This window comes from Centruroides vittatus, unplaced genomic scaffold, assembly GCF_030686945.1.
Source record: "Centruroides vittatus isolate TY-2023 unplaced genomic scaffold, ASM3068694v2 scaffold_752, whole genome shotgun sequence".
NCBI lineage: Eukaryota > Metazoa > Arthropoda > Arachnida > Scorpiones > Buthidae > Centruroides > Centruroides vittatus.
In genome coordinates, this window is record NW_027122716.1 from 2,918,958 (window position 1) to 2,941,651 (window position 22,694).

At 31.3% G+C, this 22,694-nt stretch overlaps 1 protein-coding gene across 2 annotated transcripts in view; it reads right to left on the reverse strand.

Moving 5' to 3' along the window:
* Positions 1-4,350: 4,350 nt before the first annotated feature.
* The window catches only part of LOC136989670 (heparan sulfate glucosamine 3-O-sulfotransferase 5-like), a 28,997-nt gene continuing 10,653 nt past the window's right edge, over positions 4,351-22,694 (reverse strand). For both annotated transcript variants that reach the window (XM_067287893.1, XM_067287891.1), the window contains exon 2: positions 4,351-6,054. In XM_067287893.1, the coding sequence (XP_067143994.1) occupies positions 4,968-6,038 (1,071 nt within the window). In that variant the 5' untranslated portion in view covers positions 6,039-6,054 and the 3' untranslated portion in view covers positions 4,351-4,967. The remainder of the gene's footprint in view (positions 6,055-22,694) is intronic.

Here is a 22,694-nt window from a genome sequence, read left to right on the forward strand (position 1 = left end):
AAGGGATCCGAAGGAATAGTTCCAGTGGAATTCACCCTTCGAGGGAAGAAACAAATTAGAAGACCCGACTTCGCCTACTGTCAACTGTTGTAGCTGTAAGCTTATTCTTTTGGTTAACTATCTGTACTGTACCAGGTAACTATTTGTAACTGTGGAGTTTGTCTCTGTGCAAAAACGCTGCCACTCACGCTTCGGAGCGACTCGGACATTCTGACGTCACGCAATACGGCAACCTCACAAGTAGACAATACCAACAAATAGAAATATCAACTTCAACTTTATTTATTGTTTATTTTATAATCAAATGATTATTAAGCATCATAATTATTAATTAGAATGTGCAATTTGTACAGTACTATGTTACATTACTCTCCATAATTATGAAATATAATTTAAATGACTGAAAGTTTTCATTTCAATTACTATATTTTAAATTTTAAAGTGTGATTTCAGTCCCAAACATATAACATTTATTCTCTTTTATTCTATGTTTCTGTTATTCTGTTTAATAAGTTACATAATATTGTTATACAACCTGTCAGAAAACTAAAACTTTACCACAGTCTATAGACTAGTACTGATCTGGGAACCATGTTTTAATGTAATTTAAACAGGGTTAATTAAAACCACTTTAATGATGCATACTGCAAACATTTTAGAATAAGTGTTAAATATTAAAGCAGTTCATATACTGGATTTTTGTTTTCATCAAACAATATAAAATATTTAAAAGAAATCTCTATTAGTAGTATACTGTATTTCACTAAAACTGTTGTTACAGAAAATGCAACATGTTCACACTGAATGACAGTATATGCAGAAAATGGCATTATTTGAATGAAAATATGAATTTATAAAACCAATAATAATCATAAAATATGCACTAAATTTCAGTTGAGGTTTTCTTATTGAATATATTCGAGCAATCTTGTATGGCTTGTTGTTTCTGATAAAAGAAAGCATCAGAGGAGGAAAATAATTTTCTGTAGTCTTCTAAGCAAATATATTTTTTAATCTGAAAAAGCAATGTTTAATGTCCAAAAAACATTTGTTAAACCAAAGCTGCACTTATTTGGAAGTAATTCTCTTTCTCTTACGGGCTGTTTCACCAACATTGCCTAATCGTGGTATTTGTAAATCCAGTGGTTAGACTAATACCGAGATTACTGACGCGAGGATTTCACCAACAACTTTTAGCGAAGGATTACTAAATCCCGAGATATTAAGAACGGGATTAGTGAATTCAATAATCTAGACACTAGCGTTGCTAGAAAATTTTCTTACACGTTACTTGATTGGATATTTCGGAAAGACGTAATAGGCGACAAATGGAGACAAAAAGAAACGAAGTCGACAATTTGATCTTTCTCATCGAGAAACAGAATATTTAATGTAATTAATCGAAAAGTATAAAGATATAATAGAATCAAAAGAAGCGGATAGCATATCTTTAAAGAAAAAAATGAGACGTGGCAAATTCTAACCCAAGAATTTAATAAGTTTCCAGTGGTTAGTAAACGCAAAAAACTTGAAAAATTTGAAGCAGAAAGCGAAAAAGATGTGGCATCAAATAAGCGAGCAACGGATGAGTACTGGAGAAGGATATTAAATGTCTTATGCCACCGATTACAAAAAAATTCTCTCTTTTAATCCACGAACAATTTACGCCCCTCTCAAATCCTGTTGACAGTGATGCTGATTTTAATGCCTCTGTTGAAGATAAATTTGTTTATATCTAATTATACTCGTATTCTTCGAAGTAAGACAAATCTTCCGCCATGTTGGCCCTAATCGCCCGAATTTAGTGGATTAATTACTAATACCAGATTATGTGTAATCTTAAAACGTTGGAACGCAAAATTAGTAATACTGTATTTAAGATAATCGTTAATCCTGCGATTTGTCTAATCGTCTGTTGGTAAAATAGGAGGTTAGTGTTTTTCTTATTAACCTCACAAAGCCTCGAATTCTCAGTTTCCATTTATGAACAAGAAATCCAACCAATTGAGATCGAAAAAAACAATCATCTTGAAAAACTGTACACAACCTCAAAAGGATCCAAAATGGCGACTGCCGCGATGCATCACGGTATCGTGTCTAGACCTTGCTTGTAACAACAATAAGCAACGCCATCTATAATGGCTTTGAAGAGAAAAGAAACAGCGCCTCTAGTGTCGATTTAATTTATGAATTATAGTATTGTCATAAACAATACAGAAGTAAAATGCTTGATTTAACAGAATTTTTTTTTTATTATCTGATCATTTTACAAGCCAATTAAATTAAAATAAATGACATTAATTTATAATAATTTAAAATATTTAAATTTTATTATTTTTATAATTTATCAGAGAAAATTTTGATACTCACGTTAATAATTACAACCGAGGAATCCGAAATTGAATCTGGTTCGTATCTTCTTGACTGAATAATAATAAAATATGATGGAATGATTTGCCAAAAAAGAAATTTATCCTTGAAGAATAATGTTAAATAATTACATAGTTTACGTATATATTTGTATTACTAAATGACAGATCGAAGAGAAACGAAAAATCAGATATTCATAAGTTCGAAACGAAACTCGGATTACCATAAACAGAGATGGATTAAACATTTTGCAGTCTTATACCATAATTTTCTTGCAGACTTCTTATATAATATACCTTATAGACTGTCACCCTCGTAAAGCGCCAATGATTCACTTGCGGACGAATCTTTCCCGTAAATATTAAACAGTAACTGTTGATTTTGTACCGAAAACGAAATTGAAAATCATGCAATTTAGTAATAAACCCTCGGTAATGGTGTCCAAATACAAATTTGGATTTATACATAATTACTATTTGATGTAAGCGCTACTTTCCATTTAGTGCCAATTTCAGAAGCGAACAAATGGTGCGATAAATCGTAAGTTATACGTGTATCTATAGCAAAAATACCAAATATTATGTAATAATTTTATTATTTGATTAAATTTAGAATGTTTTTTTCTTTTTTTTTAAAGAATAAATTCACTTACTTTTAAATATCTAACTCAAAAATTCTCATAAATCCGAAATTGCTTTCCTAATTCTTTCAAAAGTTTCTTCCGAAATATGTTTTCAATTGCATGGAAGTAAATAAATTATTTAAAAAGTATTTCGTTTTAGAGGATTGGATTCTAAATTTCAACTTAAAAAATTGATAAGAGATAATTTCATTCGTTAGCCATTTTGATAAATGAATTTAAAATTCTGATGGCATAAAATTTCTTCTTGAATCCTATATTATAAATGGGAATAACTTCAAATTTTTTTTTTTATAGCACGGAAGATAATTTTTATATAAAAAACCTTATCGAATTAGGTTATATTCTGTATCATTTCAGTCAAATAAGTCAGCATTTTTGTAACGATGTCATATATATAATTAGACTAAGTATAAAGGCTCTACATCATTCCTAAGGTCACTAAGTAGTACCATTTCGCAATAACTAGAGAGATTTCGATGAAATTTGATACATAAACTGACAAAAAAATATATATATATTATCGGTACCATTTAAATTCGTGTACATCAGATGATTAGGATTTAAAAAATTCAAGAAACTTCCGACAGTTAATTTTTTCTTTCTTGTTTTGAATATAAAAATATAATTTAAAAAAAAAATCAACTGGATTCCTTAACAGCTAAGGAACCGACTAATAAATAACTTTCATGCTTTTATTTAAAATTTAATTTTGTAATTACAATTCTTTACAATGTTTTTTTATTATTATTATTATTTTTTTTACAATTTTTAATACAAGTTTTTACATTGATTTTAACACTTAAAAGTCATCGAGAAAGATTTTTTTAAGGGCTTTTTATCTGGAAAATTTTTCCGATTTTGTAAATATATGACAAATTGTTTATATAGATTAATAGAATGAGATATGTTTTGGATCAGTTTGGCTCAAAACATTTTCCTTTTTTTGGCCAATCAGATCTGAACGTAGCCTGCGACATAGTGAAGGACCGAACTGTGCAAAAGAACTTTCAATTCTACACTCTCTGCATCGGTTTAAATATTATATAATGTAGAATATAACTTTAAAATTTAACGAAAATAAAAGATTTAGCAATTTTTAACACGGCCAAAAAAAAAAAAAATCTCATATAATTGCAGAGATGAATTTAATTACATGTATTGTACATATACGTGTAGAAAACAAAAACAATGCATGAAATATATTAATAATAATTTTCGTTTTGTTTCGCATTTTATAAATTTAGATTTAAAATAATTATTCGTGTCTTTTTTTTTTGTAGAATATTTTATTTTATTTATGAAATATTCCATGGGCTAAATTCCATTTTTGTCCCCCCCCTCTGTAAATTTTAACACAAACCAGCAGCGTAATATAATCTATTGCAGTGTGAAACAAACTGCTTATACTGTACATTATTATAATCTTTCCAATATGGAAGAAACATCTAAAAATATACATAAAATCTTATGAAGACAAATATTAACACAACATAAGCTGCTAGATTACATATTATTCTAATGTTAGACTATTCGTCGCATCTAATTTTTATTTTTCGGAACTTCTTAGTTAAATTTGGCAAAAATAGGAAATCTGAGTGTAATGTCCTGACAGGCGAGATGTCCAATACTTTAGTTTATAATGAAATTTTCTAAGTAGCAATGCAATTATGTAGAAAACAAAACAATGCTTAAATAGAAAATGCTAAAATACCGCGACTAAAATCATTGCATATCTCACCCTAATGGACACCACTCGTGGAATTATTCTAAATCCATTAAATTTTTTTTACCAAAATCGTGTTAATTTAGGATCGATTACATAAATTTAGATGTAGTTATGCAATTCAAAATAAATTGCTTGTATTTTAGGAGTGAAATGATCATATTGCACTGTAAAATAACAGTTTTTTTTTAAAAATCTTTCGTGGAATTTGTAAAATTAAAGATCTTACAATCACTTTTCAGGCCAATTAAATTGCGTACCAGAAGTTCTATAAAAGTCGTGATTATAAGGAGCATAAAATCGTCTTAACTTATGAATGATCTCGTTAGAAATTTCAGGATGCTTTCTTCCTTTGCTGTCGTTTAAACATTTATCAGCAGTTTCATTTCTGACACAATAAAAACCTTTTGTTTTGTTAAAAACAAAATGATCCCTGGTTATTCTATGATTTATACCTAAAAATTCTTCTATCTTCCTCATTTCTAGATAAGGATCTTTAATGAGGAGATCGCCATCCACTACGTGAATCTGATTCCTAGAAAATAATTCTAACCATCTTCTAAAATAGATAGAGTACATGCTGATACGAACTGCTTTATAGCTGGTATTGATACTCCCATCGGACTGGATAACCAAATCTTCAAAAGATGCGATGCTTCTATCTCTTCTCGCCTTATTGGCCGCTAATTGAGCATAATCCGAAATTAGTCTCGTAACCGGATCACGAACTATTAACAGCAGTTTAATTGTTTCATTCATGGAATGTATGCGCCATGGTACACTCTCCGTGATAAAATAAGCGGGACTCTTTTCTAGAGTTATTTGATCCGGGAATGAATAAGGCATTTTTCTTCTATACCATTCCAGACCCAACTGATATTTGGAATCGTCGTCGAAAAAATGGACTTCATCTGTGGCCTTCTGTATAGCCGGGTGTATATTCAGAAATTCTAACAAGGCGCGAGTGCCACCTTTTCTCACGCCTATGATGATGCATTGTGGCAATCTTCTTTTGGTTCTAGGAAATCTGACGTGATCCCTCGAATCTGTAGGTATGTCTGAAGCCTGGTTATAAGAGGTGACGCATATTATCGGCGCGTTAGGGAAATATCCTGCATAAACGATCCTTAACGCGATCAAAAACGACGTGAAAAACAATATAAAAAAAGCTGCAAATAATTTCCCTTTGGTCAAATAGCAGTTCTTCTTAGGTGTAGATGCCGCACACGTTGGGATTCTAGTATGGGGAGAGTACGTAGAATAAGACCAGGATAATGGAGTCACCTCTCTCGTCGTGGTCATGTTGGCTTCGGCCCATCTAAAAAAGAAATAATTCAAAAAAATATATTCTTTTAAAAATTTACTCATAAAAAAGAAAATAATAATAATCAACTCTTGTGTAGAATACAAAATTCAGAAGAAAAGAGTAATTATCAAAATAGTTTCGTATACAAAACCAATATTTAAAATGTCAAACATTTAATAAACAATGTTAAGTGGATTACGAATGATAAAATATTTACGCATCAAAACATTTTTGATTTATTGTTTGGCGTAGGTTTCTACAGTTACAACGTTGTAGCGGTAGGTAAAAATAACCGAAATCGTTCCTAATTGAATTTAGCCTTTTATCCATACGTAAGAAAATCGCTAGTCCGAAAATAGGAGCCGCTTGATATCGGGTAAAAATTATTATTTACAGCTTTATTTCTAACCCGAAAAAATATATATATATATATTTATACATTTCGAGAACTATACTAAAAATTCATTACGATTTTTATAACGGTGCCACCTATCACCCATTCGTACATTGGTTGACCTTGGCCTGGTTTGTACACGTATACAGCGTGTGCGTGACGTAATCGAGCACGTCCGTCGGAACGTTTCGAATTATATTTATTTTTTATAGCCATCACCGTTACCCGGATGATCAAAAATTCATTTATTTTCTCTCTTTCTTTCTTAAATGGAAGGAATACACTGGTACAAATGGCTTCCTCCTTCCACATAATTTTTCCCTTCTTCTTCTTCACCGATAGATTATTATCGTATATGTTTTTAAATTTGAATCGGTTTTAAAATTAGCCCAACGTCTCGTGTAATAGTAACATTTTAGTTTATCTGTAGCGTTGTAGATATATCTGATGAAGGGTGCAACGTCCACCAGTTTCGATCACGTCGAGTGAGTAGGAGTGTGTGTGTAAAGAGTAATAAAAAAAAATATAAAATACCCCATTTTTCTAATTTTTTTTTATAAAGTAGAACTTAAAGATAGTCTTTCGACATTCCAGAATCGAAAACAGATACCGTACTTTGTATTTTTTTTTAAAAATATTCAGGAATTCGATTATACCGATACGTCGAAAAAAAAGAAGAATATTTAAAAAAAATTATCAAAAATCGCTTTAGTAGTAAACGATTTTTGTGAACAGTTTTTAAAAAAGTTTTTTAAATAATTTTAAGTAAAAAAAGAGCCTATATATCTTTAGAGACATCGTCGATCCTTAAAACAAGCAAATGCTCCATATAAACTATTAGAATATAAATAAAGAAGAGTTCGTGTTTAGTGCATGACCCCTATATTTTTTAATGTAAGGTTATTAAATTAACATATTCTTCATTTAGTTAGATAGCGAGTGTAATACGATGTTAACAAGCAGTTGTTTGTCTCCGATTTCGAGGAAGTGTTTTGATAAGATTACAATTAAGCTTAAAAGTGTATGTGTATACGAACGTAAAATGACGAATTATTTCCATATATCGTATAAATTGTTATTTCCTTTTCCAATATTTAAAGCTAGGAATGAAATTATTCTTCAACGGTTAGAGCTAATAATCCAAGCCAAGTTTAATGCCAAATATTTTTTTAAATACGCCCAATAAATACTTGAGGGAATCTTAATTGCTACGTATGGAACTGTTAAATCTTATTCATTGTTATCAAACGCTCATAAATATCTTGTCACAACGTACAGTACGTCGATAAAAGAAAAACAAACGTGGCATTCCGGTCTGCACTTCCTCCAAACGCTTACAACTTCACTTTATATAGAGTTTTAACGCGAAAGGGATATATCTTTCTTCAACCACGCGTTTAAAGGTCGTCCAATCTCTACACCCCGTCACGATAGACGAGTCATTTATCTGATTTGTAACGAAGGGTGGTCGTCATATCTTAAACTTTCTTTTTTTCCCTAAATAAAACGGAAAAATATCTCTCGATGACAACAGTCTAACAGAGCCTTCATTGTAAACTTTTCCCAGAATAAATAGGGAATTTATAACAAAAACAAAACAAATAAATAAATTCTGTAAATGTTTCTGTGACTGAAATATATTAAAATCGATTACGTTATTTTTAATTTAAAATTCGTTAGAAATTTTTACACAATGGCAGCCTGAATACGGGGTTTTTTTTTTTTTTGGTTAAGTCTTGTGTAAAAGTAGCTACCGGAAAAATGAATATTTTAGTGAGTTAAAGAGGAGATAATTCATTGATGCCTTCCTTCTTACACCCACGATACGTCGAGTTTATCGTTGGATTTCGATTTTCCCGTGTAGACCGAATTTTCTTGGATTTACAATTGTTCAAACAGTTAATGGGCTCAATCCTTCGATAGAGAAATAATTGAACAGATACAACAGTTTTTAATACGATCAATTATCGGTTGAATAAAGTCGTCGGGCGTTCATCGAATCGTCTTTCGTGACAACTGGGTGGAGCGCTGTCATTAGAGTCACACCCGTTTGGCACCCGTTCCCGACACCGCCCTCCACTGTTGACTGCAGCTTCTACTTTTCGCCGGTAGGAGCCGTTTGATCTGTAAGTTATAGTCATTAATGATCCGATTAATAAATGAATTTGTGGGTTTTCCACTACGGGGATATGTAAACCCACGCGGTAAAGCATTGCAGTTCGTAATCGTACGGTTGGCTTTTTTAATATTCAGTACAGCGCTTATGCAAATATAACACGGAAAGTTGTTAGGGATGCGGAAGTTGTAGTTTAACACTCATTCTTTTCACTAAAAAAAGGGGGGGGATTTTAAAAAAGCCTGATTAATAGCAATTTAGAGGCTAAGTTCTTCAACTTTTCCAATTTCTTATTCAATGCAAATAAACGAGAATATTATCACACTACTTGCTTTAAGCAACGTGATCTTTACAAATCTTTTTAGATATAATCATTTTAATTATTATATTTTCAGTAATAATACTCTCAGTTCACGTTTCGGTTATAATTTAACATATATTTTTTTCATATAAAACACTAAAAACACTTATTTTTTAAAATACAGTATATAAAAATCATTTTACCGGATAGATAAAATGGTCTTTTTACGTTACTTCTAATATTGTAGACCTATAAATTACCACTGTCTTTCCTTAATCTCGAGAATGGAATTAGGTAGGTGAAATTCGAGACCAGATATGAAAACCTTAGGGGTAGGAGGCCCGTACAAGCTCATGGCAGCTTCTCTGTCTTTATATCGAGATTTAAAAGGTTATAAAACGATTAATAAGTCATTCTAATGCTTGAAATTTATAATTAAGCTGAAATAATAGTAGTGTATAAAAGTGCAGATTTATTACTTTTCTGATATAAAATTGAACACTTGAAAAACAAACTAGAAACATTCTAAGTAAAGAAGTAAACTAAATACTACTTTCGTAGATTCAATAGATAATGTTAAGATTATTTATACTATCACAACTAGACGTAAACTAGAAGTCTTTCAAGTTCAACTGATGTATATAAACTCTAAGATGGAGATAAGATCTTTATTCACATAACAGACATATGAACGAAGATACCATCCCAGAGAAGATCTCACAAAAACTGTGGTTTTTTTATTATTATTTATATTCAAGTTATAGACTAAAATATATATATATATATATAATTCAAACTTATCAATATGTATTTTCGAGTTTTTTTTAAATATTTTTATTTAATATTCAAGCACCGAAGTATGCGATGGAAGCAATTGTATCATATCAAGGAGGAATTTAATATATCCCTACAAAAATATTTAGTAATTTTATTAAGGAATCATTTCCTTGGATCGTAACAAAATAGCCTATTGAATTCTATTGGAATTTGGTGTAAGCTTGACCAAAAATTCTTTTGTTCTAGATTACTTAATCTGTAATAGAGGGGGAAAATGTCATTTATAGGATAGACTTTTTTAAAATTTGTCATTTTTCAATTGTAAAGAATATTAATCGAAAAAAAAGGATATACCCTCGACAATAAATGTCACGTAAAAACGTCACTCCGGTCTACAATCATTGTCAACATTTTGAAGGGGGGGAAAATACATATTTTGCCTTCTGTTTAGTGACAAGATTGAAGTATTTTACGAGTAAAAACATAGCACAGTAAATGTAAAAACCTAAAAAGTACAAAATAAGAAGAATCTTTATATACTGCGGAAGAAGAATCTACCTCTACGTCACCAGAAAAAATCGACTACGTTAAAAGTCACGATATTGAATATGTAAGTACTTGGATACGGATTACGTTCAAGCCCGGATTTTCGAAAAGATTTTTAAGTGAAGTGAATAATATTTCCATGAAAATAACTCTTTTTTTAACGAGTTTACAATTGTTATAATTATAAATTTTGACATTTTATTATTGTAAAGATGCAGAAGAGTGAGAAGCGAGTAATATACAGTAGTTTAGACCTATATTTGAATAATGTATTAATAAAAGTCTCTTCTCTGAAAGGTAGAAATTCTTCAGAGATCTCAAGAAAAAATAGTCATATATGTAAATTTTTGAATATATGAATAATAATAAAGAATTATTTAAGCTATATTAAGAATATTTATATATTCTTTAAAGCAAAAGTATTGATAGTGGAGTATAAACGAGAAGTAAAATATATATATATGGACATTGAAACTGTAGATGCTCAAGCACTACGTGATTCTCAATCTTAACTTTTAGGCCCCATAAGAAAAGTACTGTTTGGGTCTATAATTTAAGGAAAGATTATGAATAATCATTCCTTTAAAGAGTTTTTAAAGATGAGTCAACTTTCAACTAAATTTTTGACGTTTCTAATAGAATAACCTTTGAAAAAATGTGGAGAAAATCATATCAGAAAGACTAAAATGTCTTCTTTTTCTACTTAAATGAAAACTTATATAATTTTTAATATTGTTGCACCGCTACAAATTGAGATTGGTATTCCGTGCGTGGTGTAATAAATCTTATTTGTTGGAATTATTCGGACTTATTAATACAAAAAAAAAACTAATATCATTTCTACTGAAGCACGAATGAAAATTCAAATTATCTAGAATATAATGAATCCTAATTAAAAATGTAATTATTGAAGTAAGCGCAAAATACCAGAGTTTCGTGCGTACTCACAATGCAATGCGTACAGCGTATTAATTGAGAGAGAGCGCTTAATAATCTAAATCATGTTTGTAGTAAAAAACATGCACGAGCGGGATGTCAAGGTCACAATAACTACAGAATTTTGATTTTATTAATAACTCTAAAAAAATGCACGCCACAGGGATTGACCCGCCTGACAATTCATTACGTGAAATTAAACGAATCCCAGTAGCAAAGACAATCATTTCGCAGTAGGTAGACTAAAAAAAGCAAATTGTAATTGTATTTGTATTATTCTACGTAATGTATAATTATTTATTTAAAAAGTGTACATAACTAAACAGGATAAAATAGAAATTATTTCGTACAATATCCTTCAACTGATCTTCAAAATTGGATACTCGTATCCTCTCGAATATGAGGATATGATTTAGATATCCATATCCTGCTTAAATCTTCTCTATCTTATTTTACTATTGTAGTTACAATCAGTTTTCGGTATCAATTTGCAAAATCGTATTTATTAATATCACAATTTCAATAGCAGTTTAGAAAACAGAAGACTTGTCTAAAAATAAAAGCCAAACAAGCATTTTTAAATATGATATCAGACTTTCAAAGATATCTTCGCTAACATCGATAAGATATAAGATAGCTTGACCATTTAAAGATATCAATTGAAGCTAGAAACGTATAAGATAACAGCGGATATCTTAATTTCAACTTCAAGAATCATTTTCGAATTTGATATTTCTGTACAATTACTATAGAACTGTACAGCAGTAATATTTATGTTATAACTATAAGGACAACTGCATGGATGCATAATAATTGCGTGTCAAGGAATATACTGTATACAATACATCTTGATATTTAATTATAATTAAATTATATAAACAATTATTGCAATTGTTATACGTGCAAATGTATGCAATTATTATAAAATGATACATGGAAACACGCGCTACACTTCAGTAGTTAAAATTAGGTTAATATTGTAAGTATAATGTAGTATTTGTAAAGGAATATGATAATATTACATTTACTTTTACAGCTTCCAAAATATCTCATCGGCATTTCCAATACATATAATATTTCCAATTACCATTTCCAAAAATAAATTCTTTATATATAGGCCTACATAGAAAGTATTTCTTAATCTTTCGAAATTGTTCTTTAATACGGATTGTCAAATCTTACTTTCTAATATTATCATGACATATTTCCACGTAATAATATCGAACAGTTCACTATTGATTTTATACATTAATAAATTCATCATACTAGCTTCCTAGTATGGACGTTACAGGCCTACCAATTCGTACTAACACGCGAACAGATATACACCACGCATAAAGAAACAGCAGCGTATTCCTTTAATTAAAAATCTAAAAATTTCCTTCGTTGTTAAGGCTATAATTAGTGTGCAAACTTAGAAGGGAAAAACAAGCGAAAAAAAAATAATAATAATAATAAACAGGATTCAAAACATATACCAGATGGCAACTGGCAACACGACGTGGTGCGCAGGTAGCGGAACAACGACTCGTGTGACGTCATAGGGTAAGTATATAAACAGATGGCCTATAACGGATGTCAGCCATATTAATTTATAAACCGTAGAAAGTTTAAACATCTGCCGCAATAATTTACTTGACGGATTTCTCATTGTGTTTTCCTTACCCTATTTAAATCCTTATTTATAGACGAACTGGAGGTAGCCATTTGTATGGTATCGACTTTTAAAATTAAACAAATAATATTAGTTTAATTACTGAAACTTTTCTAGACTAATAAACGAGGTCTAGTCAAATTTATTATAGTTTGTAACCTTAAGACGTGACAATGGCAGACAGTACCACATAGCAGATGTTCACACAAAGACATTTACTGTCTGAAGTGAACGAGGGTGGAAAGAAAGAAAAAAAAAATGGTGATTTAGTTTTGATTTGTTAACCGTGCAACAACCAAAAACGATGCTTCTCATAACTACGGATTGATTACTACACAAACTATAGGCAAATTTTTTGTAGTAATGCACGACTTCCTTACGAGAAACTTTCTTGTACGAAATCTCCCCATTTCCGTTATTGAATTTGGAAAAGAATTAAACTTTTTACAATAGGTTCGGGGGGACGACATCCTTTTCTTGCGATAGAAAAGGACTTTCCACGCTTCTGAGCTGGTGACGAGAGATACAAAAAAAAAGGGTCTTTTACAAAAGACTCATTTTGATATTTTTTCAGCACAGACCTTCTAACTTAACCCCCCAAAATCGACCTTTTTTTTATTGAAGTAAGTAGAATCGATTGCATCAGTTAATGCGCATAAAAAAATGTCTCAACTCGGGATATTGATATGGCAACAAACTTCGTAGGATAGATCAAGAAATCTTTAACTCGATAAATTATTATATTTTACGTGTTGAGAAATAATTTATGTACTGCCGAAGCGTTCAAAACCACCTGCTTATTAACGTGACCCAGTTTAATAGTTATTTTTCGGATAAAAATCAAAAATTGCAGCACTATCAATAACTTAAGAGTTCGCGTTAATACAACCGAAACGTAGTTCTATCGCATTATATTTTAAAACATAATTACGATAGGAGTACTACTTAACAATTTCTAACTATTCCTTTATTAATAATTGAAAATATTTGCTTTGATATTTCCGAGTTCTGTTATGAATACGCTGCATATTAAATCACCTATGCACATTTTATGTAATTTATTTTGCATAAGTGATGAACTTTGCTCAACGATTCGTTACTGACCAAAGATAAAGGCATGGAAAATTCAACCGCAACTGGATGCGTACACCTGTTAGTCTGCGGGGTGTACACGGCGGTTTTCGTATCGATTGCGCGTGGCTTTTAACATCACTCTCTACCAATTTATTCATGATGGGCCACCGAAATTGATCAGGAAATAGGTAATGGCCGCCTCTGAATAGCAGATCTAACTGTAAAAAAAAATAAATTTTAATCGCGAGATATCTAATCGTTGAATTAGTCTGTTAAAGTAATTCCAAAGTGTATAAGATTACAAATCGATTTTATGATTTTTATAATAATTAAACTAGTTATATATATATTTATTTATTACATTTACAAGCAGAAAGTCTAAGAAATATACTCGTATAGCTATTTTAACAAGAGGTCCTGTTATATCTTTAATTACAATATATAAATTAACCGTATATTCTAACGAGGACCGGATTTCCACATAAGCTAAACAGGCAACCTAGGGCCTGGAAGCCCTATTACATGTTATAGGTTAGGACCACAAGAAGTCCTAATTCTAACCATTGATGTGATCTAATTATGCCCCCGAAGGGCTTAACACACAACCTAAAACTAGGAAGAAAATTCGCAATTTATAAAGATAGAAATATTTCGGATTTGAATAATGCAAATTTATCATAATTTTACAAATCAAACTTTATATAGGATCTATATCTTCGCAGCTGGAGACAGTAGGCTTTCGATTTAAAAAAAGATATCAACGTGTCAGGAGGTATATTCGATAAGAGAAGTGGAAGAAATTAAGCCAGTGTGGAAGTCGAGTCACGTCCTGCACAGATCAACTCTTTGGACAAGACGATCCAAAACGGAAACAATTTTCTGGCCGAATTATCCCGACAGACTCCAAGGTAGAGAGTATCGACAGAAAAATAAAAGGTGAGAAATCGTTTACCCGAGAACCCCCTATAGGTGATACACGTACTTCGGATCTGATGAAGTAGAGAGAAGAAAGAGAGAAGAGAGGGAGGAAAGGGGGAAAAAAAGAATGGAAGAATACTCCTCGCATATTGACAAAAAAAGCTATCCAGATTTGTTAAGTTTGCTATAGATGGCCATGTGTTGTGTGTAACGTACGCGAGCAGTAATGCAATGAAACTATACTACCTCTGTACAATCGACGTCACGATTAACGGCACGAAACTAATAGCGAGCGAGTGCATTTGTAAATTTGACCACCGGATCTACAGCTCCAACGGCATAATTGACTACATTATGATGAATAACGAGGATAACTCCCAAAGTCAAAACGAGAGTTTACGGAGGACGTTAACTAACACAACTTTTGTAAACGTCATAAGAGAATTGACTCACCACGTGACGTCAGTCGTCCGACCTTGTCGAGTCGATTGAATAAAATTAGTGTTTTCCCCCTTTTACTGCTCACTTTTTTCTTTCTTTTTTTTCAATGGTAGACGATCAGAACCGGATGTTCGCTGTGGCAGATCTTTTATTCTCTTCTCCTGAGGGCCCCCGAAACTGTTTCGCTTTTAGCAACGACCCTACTAGAACGAAGAGTTTTGGAAACGAATATTTTATAAAGTTTATAGGTTTAACAACTGTCCAAGCACTTATATTTGATAATAAAAACATTGATATTACGTTATCGTCAAGTCCAAATCATCTTCAACAGTCAGTTTGCAGCCATTAATCATCATACTTTTATTATTTTTATTTTTTTCTTACGTTACATTCGCTTATAAAGCTTCTGTTGTGTTAAGATGAAATCTAACAAGATTTATAAAGTGCAATTAAAATTTGACAACTTCATCACTGTTTTAATCACTGCTTTGTACGGGATAACTCTCTTTATTTCGTGATCGTACAGAATAATAACCATAAATAATGGAAATTGCATTTATAAATCACACGATAACTAAAACTGCGTTAATATATTAATTACAAAGTCATAATTTATAATATTTTAGACTAAACTAAAGAAAGTTTCATTAACAATATTAACTACGCAATGCTTTCATTTTTTGTCGCTTCTATGGTGTGACGTGTAGGACAGACAATGAGAAGAAGAGTTTAAATTTTTATAATGAATATTTCTCTAATACAGAGCGTGAAAGACAGACAATGGAAGATTCCAGTTGATGTTATCTCTATTTTTGGCTTCGATTAAGTTAGTGAACTTTGTTGTTTAAGTTCGTGTTATTTTAAAACTTTGTGCATTTTCTCGAGACTATATCGAAAGGAGGAGGAAAAAAAAAGGAAAAAAAAAAGCATCATCATCAACAAAAGTGCACATAAACCATAAATGCACGCGACACATTTAACCAACATTGTTTTTCAATAAACAGGCCGACAAAGCACAACGCTCGTATCCACTAATTATAATCAATAACTCTCCTACCAATGAATAAAAGGTGGAAAAATCTAGATTACATCACTAAACTCGATCCAATAAAAGTCGAAGTTTTACGTCCACGCGTTTACTCACTATTGGATCATGTAGCGACACGGACATTGTATTCACCAATCGGCATCCCTTTCTCTATTGGTCAACAGGAAATGGATCATAAAAGACAGTATTTGGTTCTAGATCGGGGATGTTAAATCGGATTAGGGTTTTAAATTTCAGACCACGAAAGGACATGAGTCGAGTCATAAAGCTAGAGATCGAGGCGACGACATATCGTGTAATAAAACGCTCTCGTACCTTACCAAGTAAAAATAAATGGCTTAATCTCGTCTTATTCCCCTTTTCAAGAGAGTTAATTAACATAATTTATTCAATAAAAAAAAAGAAAACAATGCAATAGTGTTTCCAATGGATTTAAGAAGCTCCTCTAAGCGTACAAAAAAAAGAATAATAATAATTAACCAATAATTATTTTACTCGAGACGTGTTGACCGGCTTTGGGCTATCGAATCTTAGTCTATTTCCTGGTGTTTATCGTTCGCAGCATCCTTCCGAGATTAGGTTGCTGCTGTGGATATGTCTATTTTATGAGACGAACCCGGAAAAACAAACTCCTGATACAAAATGCATCCCGTAATACGTGGGATAAGAGGGAGGAAAAAAAATAAAAAATAAAGTTTTCCAAAAACGTATTTTGAATATATTTAACGGAACATTTCAGGTTATAGAAAATATCGATTTTTCTCTTCCGTGTTCCTGCATTCGTGCAAAGTTAGTCAATTTTTAATTAAAGTTGAAAACGAGATTATGGATAAGTCTATTTGAAAAGACAGGATGCAAAATATTTGATGCATCTACCTTACCGCTGCACATCAACTGAGAAGTTTAAATATTTAACATTTCAATTTTTCATATATATATATATATATAACAAATTTCCCTCCTTCTTTTAAACTTTTAAGCGCCATGTTTTTATCTAATTATCTAATCTAACACGTTTAAATTCGAAAGCCATTTTGATTACTTTCTTTACGGTATTCAATGCGTCATATACGAAGGAAAACATTATTGTTATTGTATTATTTTATATAGTATATATCCTCGTTATTATTATTAATTCTTTTTTATGTTCAATACCACAAATTTGTTCACGTGACCGCAATTATCGATAGCCGCTTCTCACGCAACAGGTCAGTCTGCCAACTTAAAAAGTTAAATATTTACGACCGAAATACTAACGACGGGTCAGAAATATATATATATATATTTTTTAACATTATCGAAGATAATGTTAAAAAAAAATAGGAACTAGTTGTAACGTATATCTCTCTTTACAATGGCCTCGCGCTTCGTTACTCGCAATCTAAATAAATCTTCCGTTTCGAGGTAAGGTTGATTCATACCGGAAGCATATTGGCAAAAGTACCGTTTAGCTAGTAGATTTATCGAACGTTTAGTTCGGTGACGACATCGACACGTGACGCTACTGGCAATGATACTATCAGATACAACCGGAGCGACAATAACCATACGCTTGACATCTGTGTTACGAGGATCCAGCTACATTAACAACAAGCAGATGTAATACGATTTCAATAAGATCAACGCTTTAATGAATCCATTATAAAGTCGGATAAAGATCCTTATTATCCTTAAATTTCTTCCTCGAGCCTGTTCAAAATCAATATAAGTAATCAACAGTTTACTTTTATAACTTAAATTTCCTTCAAATTTATTGGATATAAGCTACCAAATATAGGCTATAAGTAAAAAAATTTAGCGGTTGCTGTTTTAAGTTTATTGAGATGAAGTGAAATACTCGATAGCCTGGAATATATCTTTATGAGCCAGATATAAAACTAAAATTTCATTCAAATCTATTCAAAACTATGATTATTCTATTTATAGAATTTATTTCCCTCCGAAATGTCTTCCATTTGTTTCGTAAGAGCTATTATATTGTTTCAAAAATAGCGCAAGGATATAAAATTTGTTGTAAGTTTTCATGTTATAATTCGGATGCTGTGGATAAAGAGTAAACTTATACACATGTATATACAATATCTGTACGTTCGTCACATTAAAATTTTTACCTGTACTTATTTATTTACAAAGGTAAGAGGGTCAGGCTCTTCTCTGGTTACTCTACTGATGCTGAAATAGTAGACCAGGAAGTGAACATGTAGAGAAGAAAATTAGCTTTTTTTAATGCTTAAAATATTATATATTAAAGTTTTTATTTACGGTGTCAAGCGTGTAAACGTATAAACAAGTGAATTATAAAAGAAAAAAACTTCCCGCAAAAGAATAGAAATCGTTAGAAGTCCCCAAAAACTTTGAAAGACATTAAGGGAATTTAGACAGATATTTCGTTATAACCATGCATATCCCACATTACTCAATCTAAATAGGGGTTGTCGTGTTTTTCCATTATATCATTCGCCGGTGACATCATTCGAAAATCAATTTAAATTCCCAAATATATACAAACACGAAATCATCCATATCCGGCGAATTTATAAAGGGAATGGAAATGTATTTATCTTAATTGCAGAAAACACCTCGACTCATACAACATTAAAGGAGAGCGGTTGACTAAAACTAAAGGGATTAGAAGGAAAAATAAAACTACGACTAAGTATCCGGATGCGCGCACATTAATTATTAAAGAAGAAATAATGTTGCTGTAGTAGTAGTAGTAGCAGTAGTAGCAGTAGTAGTAGTGTTGTAGTTGTAGCAGCAACAGCAACAGCAGCCAGGTTACTGTAGAAGTAACCGGGCTAGTAAACTGGCTAAAGAATAAAACTAAAAGTATAATCATATTTCACAAAGGAAGTTGATGCGAGAAACTGAACATTAAACTTTCATTCTTTATCCTGGATATTGACAAAAGAAGGCGATTTATTTTGTAGCGTGGCCCGTGCCTTGTATTTTCCGTGACGTCATTCGGCAACGTCCTAAGCCGACGGTTGGATATTTCCATTTCAAATTAACTTTACTTCTGCCCCACAGAATGTAGACTTGAATAAATATTAAAATTCAATACCGATATTAAAGTAAATTATAAATAAACTCCTCAGTAAATCTCTTAAACTTTATTAAGTCCAGTAATCATTTCTAGAAAATCTTTAATAATAGGAATATATAATGCCTATAAAATTAATTTATTATTATTTTTTTTATTGGTTTTTAAAATAATGTTTAAAAAAAATTGAATTAATTTGAATTTAAAATGAGTTCCTGAATTGATTTTTTGAATATTTTTCAAACCTGAAGTGATTAATAATTATTTCTGTTACGTAATAGCTAATTCTGTGACGAAACAATTACTTTTCCGCGTAATTATTCATAATACTTATGTGACATAACAATCGGTTCTGTCGAGTAATAATTAAGTTGGTTTGGCGTAACAATTAATGCTGTAAGCCTAACAATTATCGGTTTTGTGATGTAACAATTAATTAATTATAATAGTTAATTTTTGTTACGAAACAATATTTGTTTATGTAATAATCCTTATGAATAATAAATGTTCTGTTACGTAATAATTTGCGCGTAATAATATATAAATTTGTAGTTTTGTAATTATTAATGCTTACGTTTAAGTAAAGCGTATCGTCTATATGACATTATATAGAGCAGAAGTAGTATGTCGCACCTCTCGTAAATGTTATGAAGGTGCCGATAACTCGGCAAACATTAATCCTAAGACTATTATCGTTTCATTTCGGTTCTTTTCAATGGGTTTAGCGAAACCGTCAAAGCGTTCCCTTTCAGATCAAAACCATGTGACACTAACAACAGTCTTCGCTCCTGCCCCTATCCGGACGAGTAATGCCGAGTACAATGAAACTTACCTATTCCGTTCAGAGGACATTTCAATGGTCCTCCATACCGCCGGAAACAGGTGTGAGCACACAAACCCGGAAGTACTTCAATCTTCTCCCTCTCGCTCTCCCTCTCTGTGTATGGGAAACTATACACCTTGCTCTCACTCTATATTCGCCACTCACTAAGAATTATTCTGGAAAATCTGCTGTTGCGACTACTTCTAACAATATCTATTCGGTGTTTCGTGTAGTTTAGAAACAAAATTGACTAATATCTGCTGAAAACAGCATCAGAAATTGTGTCAGCGGCTATCCTAGAGAGACGAAAATGGTTTTAATCAAAACTTTATCAATCGAGCCCTTTCATACAGTTGCGAAATGTATATTAACTTTCTCCTACCTGATCTTATTACTACTACTATTTTTTTTTTCTTAATATATTTCTGTGTTTAATGAGTAATAATAACCCGCTACCGCAACATTTTTGACACTATTAAAAACCATAAATATCGACTACGATACTTCTTAATGAATTACCATAGAGCCGCCATTACGAAATGATGATGATAATAGTATAATAAATAAAAAAAAAGTATTGTGTATGTGTAAGTATCAATTGTATGAATTTTGAATTTTTATTCCGTATCGAATGTTCATTATTAATTCCGAGATAAAATTTAGCATCGTATAATAAAAGAGAGAGCTCGCTTTGAATCATAAATCACAAATACTTTACTCTTTAACAGCATAGCTTGTCATATTCTATTACATTATTTATTACCTCCTTTTATGAATACTAACGACTTTTCTAGTTACCATATTGGAAAACCAGTTTAAATATTCTCTCTCTGTGGATTTTCGAGTAATGCGTATGTTGTAGCGCATAAAAATCTTTCGGTGTATTAGACAAATGATGCATTTTGCCAACCTGTTTCTGCGGTCAAGTTCCATAAACCGGACAAATCTCTATGGAATTAGGAGCATAAATACGCGATCGATTCTTGTTAATTGATTTAATGTTTGTTGTGTTAGTCCATTAATTTCTTTGATGCTTTCCTTTCTTTATCTCTCTCCAATAATTTTCCTACAAGTTTTTCCTGTTTCCCCCCCCATTCAAATTAATAATTCCTTAATCGTTGAGGTAAATGATTTAACACTCGATAAGTGCAAAGTACAGTGTTAAGTAATAGTTAGCACTGTGAAGATTATTCAGAGTAAATTATTCTTCTTATTCATAAAGTATGAAAATAAAGTGAAATTTAAGGGAAAATTTGTATAATTTATTTGACAGGAGAACTAAATATACATCTTCCACGTGTTTAGCTTCTCGAAAATATGATTTGTACTGATAATTTTTCATTTTAAAGATTAATTACGTAGTGTTAATCTGCATTAATATAACAAGAACTCATACTCACAAACAAATTCTGTAATAATAAGTAAAACAATTCACTTATTATTACAGAATACACATGTGAAATATTTAATAAATTTATTTAAATAATTTACCTTAGAATGTAAACAATTTATTTTCTGTACATTGTAAGAGCGATTCTGCTTACAAACTATAAACTATTAAAAGACTTTTAAGCCATTATTTGTAGTGAAGTTTTAATTATTATAGATCTGCATTTAGCGCTAGTTGCATAAATTACAGCTATGTGTTTGAAATACAATACGCAAACGTGAAGATTAGGCAGGAACTTCTGGATTTATACACGAGCTAAATAAGGTACAACTTTGGGCTTCACGATATGAGATGGCGCCAAAGTTTTACGTACGATTGCCGGGCCAAATTACTTAAATCGTAGGTACACGGGCCAAAATACTTTTATATATTCCATATATACCATACTGTAATTTGAATGGGGGAATATAATAGTAAAAGTAGGCCTCTTTCTATCATTTTATAAGTGATTTGTTGAATGTTTGCGGGTCGAATTTGGCCAGGGGACTGAAGTTTGGGCACTACCGGTATAACTGATTTAAAATCTTGACTCCCTCTGTGAAAATACACAGTGACTCATCTATGACAATTTATATATAAGGTATACATCTAAGGACCTGATTATGAACATAAATTGATGTTTTTAATAGTTTTCATTATTATTATTATTATTGCAAAATGTATATAACTACCATGGTGGCTCTTCTATACCTCTTATTGCGGATCCCGTATATAGGACCCTTATATATGTAGCCTATATAGATGAATAGCACCAAAGTGGGTCCCCTACCGTAATATACATACAGTATATAGGTTATATATAAAATACGTAAATTTCTGACACGCGGTATATGGTTCCTACGGTTTGGTCACCCCCCCTGGGAATGTACAATCTTCTTTATTCCGATTGTCCATCATTTATAATAACTGAGCAAATAAATCTACGTTATAAAGAGATATCTTTATAAGTTTTTTTTATAAAAAGATAAAACATTATTTGAATATACACAACATTTTAAAGAATAGCAAAAATATTTGATGTTTTGTTTTCAAAAAACATGTAAGCAATAAAATTTATCTCCCGGATTTACTCAAATATTGCACATCTTTAGACTTACTACAAATATGCAAAGCTTTTCTTTCCTTCTACCT